We start from the raw sequence: 14,266 nt of genomic DNA on the forward strand, positions 1-14,266 counted from the left end.
GGACTCAAGATGGCTAAGCCCCAAAAGATGTATGAGGATGAGTTTATCAGTCCTGCAACCACCTTTTCAATATTGCCATCATTGGATCAGGTGAGACTTCGTGAAGGAGAGCTCTGCCTACATCTGCAATGTGCAGATCTATGCACTAGACTCTCCAAAATATCTTGCTTTCTCGTCTTTAATGTGTATATATCTGGCAGGAATGAAGTTCCTTGAATATCAAGCAAGATTCACATAGTATCATCATACTGACATTTAACTGAGGTAGCCAATAAATTGTCATCAAGTAACAGTGAGGACAAGACGAAGGGGAAAGCTGAGTTGCTGAAACACACTACACACTGGCAGCCAATGCCAGTAGCAGACTCTCAGTAAAAGGCCTTTTTCTTTTCTTAAATGTTGTTTTCATCTCTTCCATTTCCTTTTCACCCGTCTCAAATACAGGATACATGCAAAGGAAGGTTCAACAATCCACTTCAACCACAACATGAATTTGGATATTCAAGGACAATTTTTGAAAAAACAGTTTATATTTATGAAGGCAAAAACAGTTATGTGCACTTTAAGCACTGATATTAGAACATAAAATTGACAGGCTCCGCAAAACCATTAACCAAAAGCATTCAATTAAACAACAAAACAAAAAAAACCCCATAAACTTCCTACGCACATGTAAGAACTCAAAATTGACTGCACATATAACTGCATGATCAAAAAATGGAGACTGTTTCAAAGTGTGTCTTGACCCACATTCTGTAAACATATGATCTCTTATGCTACTAATTTCATTTTCAAGTATTCAAGTAAGTTACGTTTGCTGTTTTGCTTCAAAAATGTTTCTTTCCTCCAGCTACAAAGCACTGAATTCCCATCTGAATTTTGAGTTTTCTAGCAGCACTGATTTCATAATATGAAAATACTTTCAATTCATTCTCCTTTTAGCTTGTGATATCTTGTGTTAAAAATACCCACAAATTTCAAACAACATTTTGAGGAAAATATCTTAGAGATTTTTAATTTTCCAGCAGATTTCTCAGGTCCCATGTTACTGGGTTTTTTTTTTAAACAAAAATTATTGGTACAAACTTGTAAGAAAGAGTTAAGTAATTAGTTTAATCTAAATATTTGAATTACCTGTTTAATTACCATTCATATTCAGGAAAAATTTTAGTGTAAAACTATCCAGTTCTGACATACCTTTTGGACTCCCACTTTTAAACAAATTGCTACTATAAGTCTAAGGATAGATTCCCCACCACCACCTCCACCCCTCACTGGTAAATTACTTTGATGTAACTACACTGATTCAACCCTCCAGTTTAAATGTGTTGCACAGGTATAAAGTAGGGCTTGCGACAGTGCAGCATACCCAATACTCAAATACTGCTAGTGTATACAAAACCCATGAGAAAAATACATGGCACAGCGTTAGCCACCAAAGCATTGACTATTCCTGGTTTCTTCACTTTGACCCTAATGGAAAGACTTTTATTCAAAAGTGAAATTTCTGGAAACACATCATTATACACTGTGCAGTGAGAGCAATACTGAAGGGTCTTTCCCTCTATTTGTGCAATTTGAACTTTGTATGGCAGTAAAATTCACTACCAACTGTAATGCTGTCTTTGGACTTCTTCTTGCATAGAAAGATATGAAAAACTATTGTTGTTTAAAAATATTTTGACCCATCAGTGAGCCACTAAGCAATCTGTTAAAACTATATACTGAAGTGTCTACATGCATCAGGCGAATTTGAATTCTTTGTTGTTTGAAGTCCTGAAACCACTTAAAAAGAACCACCGCTTTCACAGACTACGCATTTGAAGAGGCATTTTAGAACTAGTATTATCTTGCATTACATACAATTGCTCATTGGGTGCAAGGAGATGCAAGTAATTTATTGTATCTTAAATCTAACCTCTTCATTATTTAAGCATATGTAAAACACAACTTAAAGATTCTAGTTAAGCATCACCACATTTTAACCCTTCCCATTTTCATAAAATGCTTGACTACAAGCTAGTTGCAAAACCTGAAAGTTTATACAGGTACTTTACTATGTCATAGTGTGTCATGGTTCCCTTTGTTCATCATTCCACAAAAACTTCTGCCTCATCGTTGTTTCCACTTCTATTGCCTATTCAGTCTCTGTGTTACCACTTCTCGGTACATGATAGAGATGTATATCAGCAGCAGAAAGATGACAAAGAAATCATCTAAAAATCCCAGAATTCCAAAGAGGGCTTCAGGAAGAAAATCCAAAGGAGAGGCAAGATAGAGCAGAGCTCCTAATAGGCAGAGGAATATTCTGATGCGGAACATCCAGAAAAGGCCCCCTACAGTAAACATCTCCCTGAAAGCATGCCGTAGTAAAGTGGGTAAATCCATAATTCTTTCCATAATCTATAAACAAACAAAATAGATGTAAATTACTCTCCTGCAACATGATACATATTTCCAAAATAAATACTTCCTAAATGGAATTTTTTTAAGCACAATATTGATATCACCACAATCCTCAGTTTTCGAATCCATTAGGAAACAAGACTGAAAATCCCTAGCTCTAGTATTTGAAACCACAGAATAATGAATTTATGAAAGACTAACTGCCCAGGCACCTATTGAGTAAAAACAGTCAAACTAGCATGAAAGATTTTCTCAACTGACTCAGAAGGCGACTTGTGATTCACCAAGTAGCAAGCAGTGGAGAAATTGTTCTGGATCCATATATTCCTGATAAACAGTAACTAACTGAAGATATAACAAGAGAAAAGAAAGTTCACACCAATAACCACAAGAAAGAGGTTGGAATTCATTGTGGCAAAGAGAAGGTTCACAACATGCAGTGGTATATATTTAAGAAAAGGCAAATCAACAAAAACAGATTTCAGAAAGCCAAAATTTTAAGTGAGTGAATAGGATGCAATGGAAGAAAACACGAAAAATTTAAGAATATGAAAGAAATCTGGAGATTCCGAGGAGACATCATAATCAAATGGCACCAGATTACTCCTCCTCTGAAAATGAACAATACAATATACAAGCCGCGACTAAATGTGGCTTTTCAAGGGTTTGCTCAAACTTTAAGATTAGAAAACAAAATACAGTAGGGTCTTAACATCCATGTTCAGAACCCTTGCGAATGCTGATTTTTTGCAAATACAGGGCATGCCTGGAGCCCCAGGGGAAGCGGTGGCTGCCTGCACTCCTGTCCAGGGCCCCAGCAAAGCAACAAGGGCTGGTGCTCCTTCCCGGGGCCCTGGGGAGAAGCAGCCACTCGTGAATAATTGAATTTGTGAGCATTAAGTTCGTGAATTGTGAGACCCTACTGTAAACCCTTCTCTTTTATTCTGGGGCTGCCTCTACAGTAATTAGCCATGGTTCACTGAGATCATTTTTTAACTTTAGCACCATTTTAATAATGGCTCCTTTCCCAAAGCAAAATCACAGAACAGAAGATTAAAAGGCAACCACAGACTGAACTTAAAAAAAAACAGTACTTTGGAGCGATAATCTAGTGATTAAGGCACTGGACTGTGTCCAGTACTAGGGCAGTATGTCCAGGTTCAATTCCCGGCTTCACCACATACTTCCTGTATGACTCTGGGCAAGTCACTGAGGGCCTAACCCAAAGTTTACTGAAGTTAATGGGAGTCACTTAATTTCTATGGTGTTTGGACCAGACTTTGAGTCTCTGTATCTGTAAAATGGGAATAGTGCTTCCTCTCTCTCACGTTGTCTGTATCATCTATTGAGACAGTAAGAAGTAAGAAACTAATGATATATAATGAGAAATATATGAGATATTTCCTACTGAAATCACTGGAGTCTGCCTGGACACATCTCTTATGTAGGATCAGCATCTGCGCAGACAAACTGTCCTGAGCAAATGTGACACCAGTAGCTTGCAAGGGTTGTGTTCTGAAGTTCCTTATAACTCTAATTGTGACAGTTACAGAAATAACACTCTTAAGCCACGTCTACATGTGCTGGCTACTTTGAAGTAGCCACGCCAACTTCGAAATAGCGCCCGCCACATCTACACGTGGTGAGCGCTATTTCGAAGCTGACATCAACGTAAGGTGGCGAGACGTTGAAGTTGCTGTCCTCACAAGGAGATGGGAATAGCACCCTACTTCGACGTTCAACGTTGAAGTAGGGCACGTGTAGACGATCCACGTCCCGCAACATCGAAATAGCGGGGTCCGCCATGGCGGCCATCAGCTGAGGGGTTGAGAGACACTCTCTCCAGCCCCTGCGGGGCTCTATGGTCACCGTGTGCAGCAGCCCTTAGCCCAGGCCTTCTGGCTGCTGCTGCTGCAGCTGGGGATCCATGCTGCATGCACAGGGTCTGCAACCACTTGTCGGCTCTGTGGATCTTGTGTTGTTTAGTGCAACTGTGTCTGGGAGGGGCCCTTTAAGGGAGCGGCTTGCTGTTGAGTCTGCCCTGTGACCCTGTCTGCAGCTGTTCCTGGCACCCTTATTTCGATGTGGGCCGCATTGGTGTGTAGGCGCTCCCCTGCAGCGCCTACTTCGATGTAGTGCTGCCCAACGTCGACGTTGAACGTCGATGGCACCAGCCCTGGAGGACGTGTAAGCTATTTCTATGTAGCATTCACGTGCAGATGTAGCTTTAGAGAGAAAAGTTTAGAGTGCAAAACAGAATGCAAACATATAACCTGATTGAAAATCAAGGGAGCATAGAACTCAAAACAGATTTATAAAATAAAGGGAGCTCCGTGAACACAGAAGAAAGCAAAGCTAAATTCTCCTAGTCAGTTCTGGGTCTTTATACACTGGGATCAAAAAGGGAAATATTCTTCTCTATGAGCCACATATTTCTTTCCTCGTTAATTATGAATAATTTAAGCCCTGAATCAGGAAAGCACTAAGGTACATGTTTAACCACCCTTCCTGAATAAAGGATGCTTTTCTGGGGGCTTTAATAAGTACCATGTCATTGCAATAGAAATGCAAGGTTATACAATGAGTAGTTAAAAATAAATGTTTCTTTGCTTAAGCTGCATGAACTCACATTTACAAAACAAAACCTGTGCCATTCCCATGAATTATGCACAGAGGAAAAAAATACGTGTTATAAAATTTCACATTTTAACACAGCATTAGTCTGTCTCTGGTTTATTGTCTCCCCTTCTGTCCTTTACTTACAGATCTGGGCTGTCCTGAGAATCTCCGATTGTAATCATTAACATCTTGAAGTATTTGTGTTGCATCCTGCTGATCTTCACTGAAGAGTGGTAAAAACAATGTTACCTGTGCACAACAGCAAGAAATCACTTCATGCCTGGCAGTTCTTATGAATATGAAACTGTAAACTCATACTGAAACACAGTAATTCAGTGCAAAATCTCAAAATTTAAAAATACTGTAGCTGTAACATCCTCAGTGATCATGGCTATCATGGTAAAGTACAAAACGAATCTTCAGGCCCTACCTCATTAAGATTCTCCTTGATTGGAAAGCTACAATGGAAAACTTTGAGGATAAGGTGAATGAAGTGGTGAAAGTGGGCAGCAAGAAAAAAGGATAGTCTGGGCTTTTGCAAAGGTAACGAATGGCAGATTCTCCTCCTAAAGGAAAATATAGTTTGGAGAATTAATTCTGCTACAAATATCTAAAACTACAAAGTATGACATACATACATGTGTACGTTTTATCTATTTAAAGGAAGATAGTGACAAGCTTCAGAACCTAATGATAAAGTGTCTCCCAACAAGAGGAGTCATCTTGGGATAACATGCTGGGTGATCGTGATGATTGTTTGCACTGGGAATAATAAACAGATTTTATTTTGCACATGGTTTTAATAAGTCACCCCCCAGGTGGGGTGTTATTGACAGACTGAAGTTATTTGGTTACCTGAGGGGGAAACAGAAGCAGGGCACAAATGCCACGGCTTGCATGGGGGGAGGGGGAGCACACTTGAGGCTGCTTTATGATAAGGCAAATCCCAGCTTTTCTGATGTAATATAACACATGCACGGTGTAGTGTAAAGATTTTATTGGCATTGGTTTGGAATGACCTATAGAATTCACTTGCAGCCACCTCAAACTCAGGGTGATAAAGAACACCACAGCATCATGTATATAATAACGAAAACCCTAAACTTTCAGAATGCAGGACAGCCAACCCTACCCATTCACAATCTGGAGTCAGACCATCCAAGGAACGTATAATAAAAAGGGGATTAGTTTTCTCAGGTTTTTAAAATTTGCCGCTTTGGTTTTGAGCCTTTGGAGGAGGCACCTGCCACCACAAGTATAATGATCACACCAGATATGCAGACCTCCCAACCGCCTGCCCGGAAAGACGTTCTGCTGACTATTTCCTATCTCTTGGGGAGTGCTTCTGCATGTGCCCATGCAGGGAGGGAGAAGGGGCCTATCCTGTCTCTCTTTCCTCCAGCTCCCTCTCACTTCCCTACTCAGACTCTTGCCACACTCACATGCTCCCTCTGCCTCCCCGCTAGGAGGTAAAATCCTGTTTAATTAGTTAACATTAAGTTTAACTGGTTAAGCAACTAATGGGGGAAAAGTGGAGAAATGAAGGGGCAACCCTTCCCCCGCTGCAGACCAGGGCACCCCTTCAGGATGAGGCCAACCAGTTAACATCCCTACTTCCAGCCACCAGTTCTTCTGTCCCTCACTGCCCTGCCGTTATCCTTCCCTTTCTCTTTTAGAGTCTTACAAGTCCCACTTTCCCTCTCTGCCACCTTTTACTTATTCCAGATGGAAGTATGACTAGGAGTTTGCAGAATCTACGCCTAAATCTGTAATCAGAACTATGGGGTCTTTGATTCTACAAAGTGTTACCGTTTGTCTGCAGATGGGGCAACGGATGGCACCCAGCCATGAGCCATACCTCCAGTATGCAATAATGCAGGCACCTAATGGAAGTAATATCAAAAAACCAATGATTTAAATTTTAAATTGTTAGACATTTTTTATATAAAACTATTATTTCAGAAAGAAAATATATTCATAAGCAAGGAAAATTATAACAATATTAAAATATTAGGCTCATATGTTCTAAGCACAACTGGTTGTTTTATATAACATTAACTACAGACACTAAAAGCAAATTGATCTAAATCCGGAATGCAATTAAATTAATAAATTCTGATCCTATTCAATTTCAACAATAACTATTGGAGCAGGGGTGGACAAACAAACGAACTGGATTTAAAAATAAACCCACTCAACATTAAATTTGAAATTGATGACTCCAAACTTTTAAAAATAGTTTAAAATGAATATAAAAATGGTAGTAAGCAGTATGTGTTTGCTGCCACTATTTTAAAGAAAGCAAAACAATGAAACTGTGGACGTCATTGGCTAAGCACATGGAACGATAGTTTGCTGAAGTGCTAAACCAGCTTTTGACAACAGCAGTATTTTCTGAAGGTACAAAGAGAATTTTTTTCTTCATTTTAGTTTATTCAATTAATTCAGTTCAATGACTAGTTCATAAAGATACCAACTGAGCACAGAAAAAGCAGAAAAGCTTGTTGTTCTCATCCGATCTATGAATAAAAGCCAGGAGTGACAGGATGAGGTCTTCTGGTTTTAAAATCATGCCAGACCAATCTGATAGCTTTCTTTGACAGAATAACACATCTTGTGGATCAGGAAGAAGCAGTGGCTGTGGTATACTTAGACTTTAGTAAGGCATTTGACACTGTCTCGCATATCTTCTTATCAATAAACTAGGCAAATACAACTTAGATGGGGCTACTATAAGGTAGATGCATAACTAGCTGGATAACCTCTCTCAGAGAGTAGTCAATGTTCACAGTCATGCTGGCAGGGCCTTAGCAAGTGGGGTTCTGCAGGGGTCTGTTTTGGGACTGGTTCTATTCATTATCTCCATGAATGACTGGCATAGAGAGTACGCTTATTAAGTCTGCAGATGATACGGAGCTGGGAAGGGTTGCAACTGCTTTGGATGATAGGGTCAGAATTCAAAATGATCTGGACAAGCTGGAGAAATGGTCTGAGGTAACAGGGTGAAGTTTATTAAGGACAAATGCAAAGTGCTCAGCTTAGGAAGAAACAATCAGCTTCGTACAGATAGTCCCCGACTTAGGAACAGGTTACATCCTGAACACCTGGTAGTAACTCAATCTGGTCGTAAGCCGGAAATACCCATATGCTGTAATCCCTTGAAGTACGCCAGGGTTGCGTTCCTTGAATTACGCATAAAACAGGGAAGGCTTGGGTTGGAGCCCTGGGAGGGAGCAGGGAGCTAAGCCTGGGGCACGTTAGGGCAGCCGGGGTGGTAGGAGGGTACATTTGAACTGGGGCTTGCAGGGGGTTGGACCCGGGCAGCTGGGGGTTGGGGTTGGGCCCAGCCAGAGGATTGGAGCAGGGGCTGCGAGGGTGGTGGGTAGGAGGTTGGAGCTGAAGCCCCAGGCGCAGGTTGAAGCCAGAGCCCCATGTGAGGGATTGGGGCGGTTGAACGGGGTGAACTGGGGTGGGGAGGAGGTGAACTGGGGGAGTAGAGCCTCATGTGACTGCAGCAGCTGACAGCTGGAGCCCTGCACGTGCTGGTGGCTGACAGCCCAACACGTGCCACAGGGACGGGGGATTGAAGGGGGTGAACCGGAGTGGGTTGAGCTGGCAGGGAGCATAGAGCCCCTGCGTGCGCTGGCAGAGGCCGAGAGCCAGAGCCCCAAGCGCCAGGGGTGGGGTGTGAGCTGTGGCCACGGGAGGGAGGAGTTGAGTTACGTGGGGAGGGTTGAATATGGGGGGGTGGAGCCCCAGGCACGGGTTGAAGTCGGAGCCCCATGCATGGCAGGGGGTGGGAGGTTGTTAGCTGGGGCTGTGTGGGCAGTTGAGCCAGGCGGCGGAGGGGTTGAACGAGGGTGCACTGGGGCAGGGTGCTTGAGCAGGGGGCAGGATGGAACCCCATGCGTGCTGAGCAGCCGCAGGAGTGTGTATGAAAGATCTGGGGCCACACAGGGGTTGGGTCTGAGTCCGCAGTGGGCTGGGGTGGTGGGGGCAGGGGATGGAGGCCTGGGTGTGTGTAGGGAAGTTGGGGCACAGCAGTTGGAGCCAGATCTGTGGGGGTTGGAAGGAAGCCCCAGGCATTTGGCTACAGCCCCCCGCTGGGAGAGGTAAGCTGGCATGTTCAGGGGGGGCAGGTTGAGCTGGAGGTTGGTCGTAAGTATGAATGGTCCTAAGTCAACACATCCATAAGTTGGGGACCGCCTGTACACACAAAATGAGAAGCAACTGTCTAGGAAGGAGTACTGTAGAAAGGGATTTAGGAGTCACAGTGGACCAAAAGCTAAATATGAGTCAACAGTATGATGCTGTTGTAAAAAAAGCAAATATGATTCTGGGATGCATTAACAGGATAGTTGAAAGAAAGACACGGAAAGTCATTCTTCCACTCTGCTGGGCACTTATTAGGCCTCAATTGAAATACTGTGTCCAGTTCTGGGCACCACATTTCAACAAAAATGTAGAGAAATTGAAGAAGGTCCAGAGACGAGCAACAAGAACGATTAACGGTCTACAGAACATGAGCTGTGAGGGAAGACTGAAAGAACTGGCCTTGTTTAGTTTAGAAAAGAGAACATTTAGAGGGGACATGACAGCGCTTTTCAAATACCTAAAAAAGGGTCACAAGGGGTACATCTACACTGCAAACTAATTTTGAAGTTACATGCTACTTCAAAGGAGCCTGCAGAGTCTACACACATTTTCCCTTACTTTGAAGTAAACTTTGACGTAGGGAGCCCAACTTTGAAGTCCTTACTCCGTTCCTAGGAACAGAATAGTGCCCTACTTCAAAGTGTAGACGCCCAACTGCGAAGTTGTACTTCAAAGTTATTTTTGTAGCTTAGACACAGCCAAGGAGGGAGAAAAATTGTTCTTCTTTGCCTCTGAGGATAGGACAAAGAGCAACAGGCTTACACAGCAGCAAGGGAGGTTTAGGCTGGACATTAAGAAATACTTCCTAACTGTCAGGATGGTTAAACACTGCAATCAATTGCCTAGGGAGCTTGTGGAATCTCCATCACTGGAGATATTTAAGTGCAGGTTAGAAGAACATGTATCAGGCATGGTCTAGATGGTGCTTGGTCCTGCTGGGAGGGCAGGAGACTGGACTCGATGACCTCTCGAGGTCCCTTCCAGCCTAGTGTTCTATGAGTCTATGGAAATCCTTGAAGGATATGATAATCAGAAACAATTAGTTCTATTCGCTAACCACAGATAATACTTCCCTTTGTTTAATGATTTTGTTAGTTTTAAATGCAAAGCATGTTTTGATACATTATTGATGATGTATTTACTCTTGTGTACCCAGAACATTTAAGGCAGTTTATTAAATAACAAAATTAAAATGATGTTTTTGTGGATTTTTTCCACATTTTATCCCAGTTGGATATAAATCACAAATAAAAATTTAATCATCTACTAAATAAGAAATGCATCAGTCAACTCTTTACTTAAATAATATAATCTGAATAAATATGTTAAAATATATAACTGCTTAAATGTGTATAGATCTACTGTAACCTCCTGGTTAACTAAAAGAAGCAGCAAATTTGGTGTAAAGACTGTAGATAGTTCAAAATCAACATGTTTTAATAGCTACCATCAAATCAAAATCTTCTTTAGGAAAATAACTCAAATGTACAAACGCAGAATAAACCGCAATCAGAATAAATTATTTAAATCAAGGTTTTCAGTCTACCAGTTTAAATTATGATTAAAATGGCTGATTTAAATTGCAGTAATTAAAATCAATCGATCCAGCAAGAGCATTTATATTAATTGAGAAGTCAAAAAAGTTTCTGCATCATAATAATTGGAAAATGCTTAATTTTAAAGCATTTGCCAAGGTAAAGTTTATCTGGGAAAACCACAGGAACTTAAAAACCAGCTTGTAAAAAAACACTACAGATTGAACCTCTCTTGTCTGGCACTCTCTCATCCAGCGGCATCCGTGGTCCAGCATGATGTTAGTTGGCTGGACGTCCATTTATCATGGGTGTTGCCAAGTCTTCCATGGTCCTATCAAGTTTGTGTACAGCTACCAGTCCTAGCTCTCAGTGTTCTGTGCTGTTATTTAGCTCTAATTTACCGCTAAATGCCTTCTAAGAGCCCAATAAGCAGAGGAAGTGTTGGTGCTACTGCTAGACAATGCTGACTTCCTGTGGTTCAGCAAATTCTCTCAACTGGCACCACTCAGGTCCCAAGGGTGCTGGACTAGAGAAGCTCAGCCTGTAGTTAATTCTTTTAATCCTCTCCATATCTGCTCCAACTAACTTTTCAAATAATGTATAAGTTAAAATAGCTGCACAGGAAACTAGATGAAATCAGATAAAGAATTATTGTTCAAGAATCTCAAATGCTGGAATCTGAAGGGAGGGAAATCAAAATGATAAACAGATTTTAACAAAGTAAAATTACAGAATATTATCCCTACAGAGACCTCAAGTAAGACAGGGATGTGAACAATGCAAGGTAAGAACATCAGAACAGCCATACTGGGTCACAGCAAAGGTCCACCTAGATCAGTATCCTGTCTTTTGACAGTGGCCAGTGCCAAGTTCCCCAGAAGAAACAAGTAGAACAGGCAGTCATCAAGTGAGCCATTCCCTGACATTCATTCCCAGCTTCTGGCAAACAGAGGCTACAGACACCATCCCTGCCCATCCTGGCTAATAGCCATTGATGGATCTATCCTCCATGTATTCATCTAAATCTTTTTTAACTGTTACACTCTTGGCCTCCACAATATCCTCTCGCAAAGAGTTCCACAGGTTGTCTGTGTTGTGTGAAGAAATGGTCCTTTATTTAAAAAAAAAAAACAACTCTCTGATTATTACTGCATTTGGTGACCCCTAGCTCTTGTATTATGAGAATGAATAACTAGCACTTCCTTATCTACTTTCTGTACACACACCATGATTTTATAGACCTCAATCTCCCCCTACCCCCCAGCCCATCCTAAAGACAGGCCTTTTCATACCCATAATCATTTCTATTGTCCTTTTCTGAACATTTTTTCCAATTCCAATATATCTTTTTCTGATGGGGGGAACACGGCTGCACACAGTATTCAAGATGTGGGTGTACCATCAATTTATGTAGAGGCAATAGAATATTTTTTGTCTTATTTTTTAACTCTTAATGATTCCCAACATTCTCTTGGTTTTCTGAGTGCCACTGCACATTAAGTGGATGTTTTCAGAGAACTATCCACAGCTCACTTAGAACCTATCACTTTATATGCACAAGTTGGGATTATGCTTTCCAATGTGCATTACTTTGTATTTGTCAACATTAAATTTCATCTGCCATTTTGTTGCCCAGTCACCCAGTTTTCAGAGATCCTTTTGCAGCTCTTTGCAGTCTGCATGGGACTTCGCTATTGCGAGTAATTTTGCTTAATCTGCAAATTTTGCCAGCTCAGTGTTTGCCCCTTTTTCCAGGTCATTTATGAATACACTGAATAGGACTGGTCCCAGAACAAACTCCTGGGAAACAGTTCTTCAATATTTCAATTTTTCTAGTATAAATGTGTTGTCCTTGATGAGAACACACAACAGATTTTTTTTTAAAACAAGTGTTTGCAAAAGTGCCACTTCAGTATATCCAGTTTTACTTTAAAATGTTTTCAGTTAATTCTGTTTTTCCCAAGTTTAGAAACTTTAAGAATATATCATATGTATATATGATACAACATATTTTCAAATGAGTGCAAACTTTTATTTCAAGCCTGGTAGCACAGAAAAAAAAAGCCTTCAGAATGTAATTTTAGCCACTGAATGTCTATTACTAGGCACTTCCTCTAGATATTATACATTGAGCTATTAATTTTTAATAATATTATGCTAGGAAAAAGATTTTCTATGCAAATCAAGAATATTAAGATACTGCAGAAATGGTCACTCAACCTGTATCATAACCGTGGCTCTTTAAGACGTGTTCCCCTATGGTGTTCAAACAGTGGCATTTAAGTACCAGACTGAGGTCCCAAACTGGAGTAGGGCGTTTTACTGGCAGACAGATATTTCCTAGGCCCCTCACGAACCTCACTGTTGTGGGGTGGGGAAAAATGAAAAGCCATGATGGCTGCCAGATGGACTGTAACAGAGCTCAGAGATAGTTCCAAACTTTTTAGTGTTACAGTGCAATCCAATAAATGATGAGGTCAGTGGTGAAATATGTCTGAAGTCATACACAGAAAAAAAATCTTGTCCATTTTTGACAGTAGACTGTTTTTTGTTATGTTATAAAATTCTTTTTACTCTCTCTCAGCAAGTTGTCTTTAATCCCTTGAACCATGCTTTGAGACAAAGTGTTGCAATATTTGGGTGAAGGATCATTCTACTTTCCTGGGCAAGGAGACAAAAAGATGTCTGGAAGTGATCAGAAAGCAAATGGTCAGCTCTCTCAGGCCAGGAAAGCATGTCTGCCTGAGTTGAACTGGAAAAGAACGTTTCCTTTTTTTGTAATGGGTGTTCTTTGAGATGTGTTGCTCATGTGAATTCCCTTGTAGGAGTGTATGTTTGCCACATTCACTGGTGCCAGACGTTTTTCTCTCAACTGTACCCATAGGGAACTAGTTGTGGCATACTCTAGAATGGTGTTTGTATGTCTCAGTATCATGGGTGCCACCAGCCTCCTCTCCTCCGCCCACCCAGCTTCTTCTTGCTGGAAACACCAACAATGAGGAAAGAAGGCAGGTCATGGACAGGACATGAGCAACAGATCTTAAACACTGTTTGTAAAAAAAGGTAACTGTCTTTCCTTCTTCAAGTACTTTCTCATGTCCATTCCCTTATAGGTGAGTCCTGAGCAGTACTACTGGAGACCGGCAGTAGTTCATGGATGAGTCATCTACAACACAGCTGTGTCAAATCCAGCATCGCCTCTTGGCTGCTGGGTGATGGTGCAGTGTGTCACGAATGTGGGTCATGCCAAAGACTGCAGTGCAGCCCTGCGGATGTCCTGGATTACAACATGCCCCAGGAAGGCCGCTGAGAATGCTTGAGCCCTGGTCAAGTGGTCCATTTCTATAGTTGGTGGCTCAGCTCGAGCCAGTTAGTAACAGGTCCAGATGCACGTAGTGATCCAACTGGCAATTCTCTTTGAGAACATCGTGACACCCTTCATCCTGTCTGCTGTTATGATAAATAGCTGGTAGGACCTGGGGAAAGGCTTGGTGTGCTCAAGGTAGAACACTAGGGTGCATTAGACAACCAAAGTGTGTAACTGTCTCTGC

General features: G+C 41.4%; 1 protein-coding gene across 5 annotated transcripts in view; it reads right to left on the reverse strand.

Moving 5' to 3' along the window:
• RNF170 (ring finger protein 170) overlaps positions 1-14,266 on the reverse strand; it is a 73,630-nt gene that overhangs the window by 34,178 nt on the left and 25,186 nt on the right. For 4 of the 5 annotated variants that reach the window (XM_074994588.1, XM_074994583.1, XM_074994585.1 and 1 more), the window contains 3 exons: positions 6,835-6,908; positions 5,170-5,274; positions 516-2,403 (listed from right to left, as the gene is read on the reverse strand). In XM_074994588.1, coding sequence (XP_074850689.1) covers positions 2,131-2,403; positions 5,170-5,274; positions 6,835-6,908 — 452 coding nt within the window. In that variant the 3' untranslated portion in view covers positions 516-2,130. Of the gene's footprint in view, positions 1-515; positions 2,404-5,169; positions 5,275-6,834; positions 6,909-14,266 lie in introns of those variants that run through there. The other variant, XM_074994586.1, reaches the window with a different exon arrangement.

Source organism: Carettochelys insculpta, chromosome 5 (genome assembly GCF_033958435.1).
Source record: "Carettochelys insculpta isolate YL-2023 chromosome 5, ASM3395843v1, whole genome shotgun sequence".
NCBI classification, from domain to species: domain Eukaryota; kingdom Metazoa; phylum Chordata; order Testudines; family Carettochelyidae; genus Carettochelys; species Carettochelys insculpta.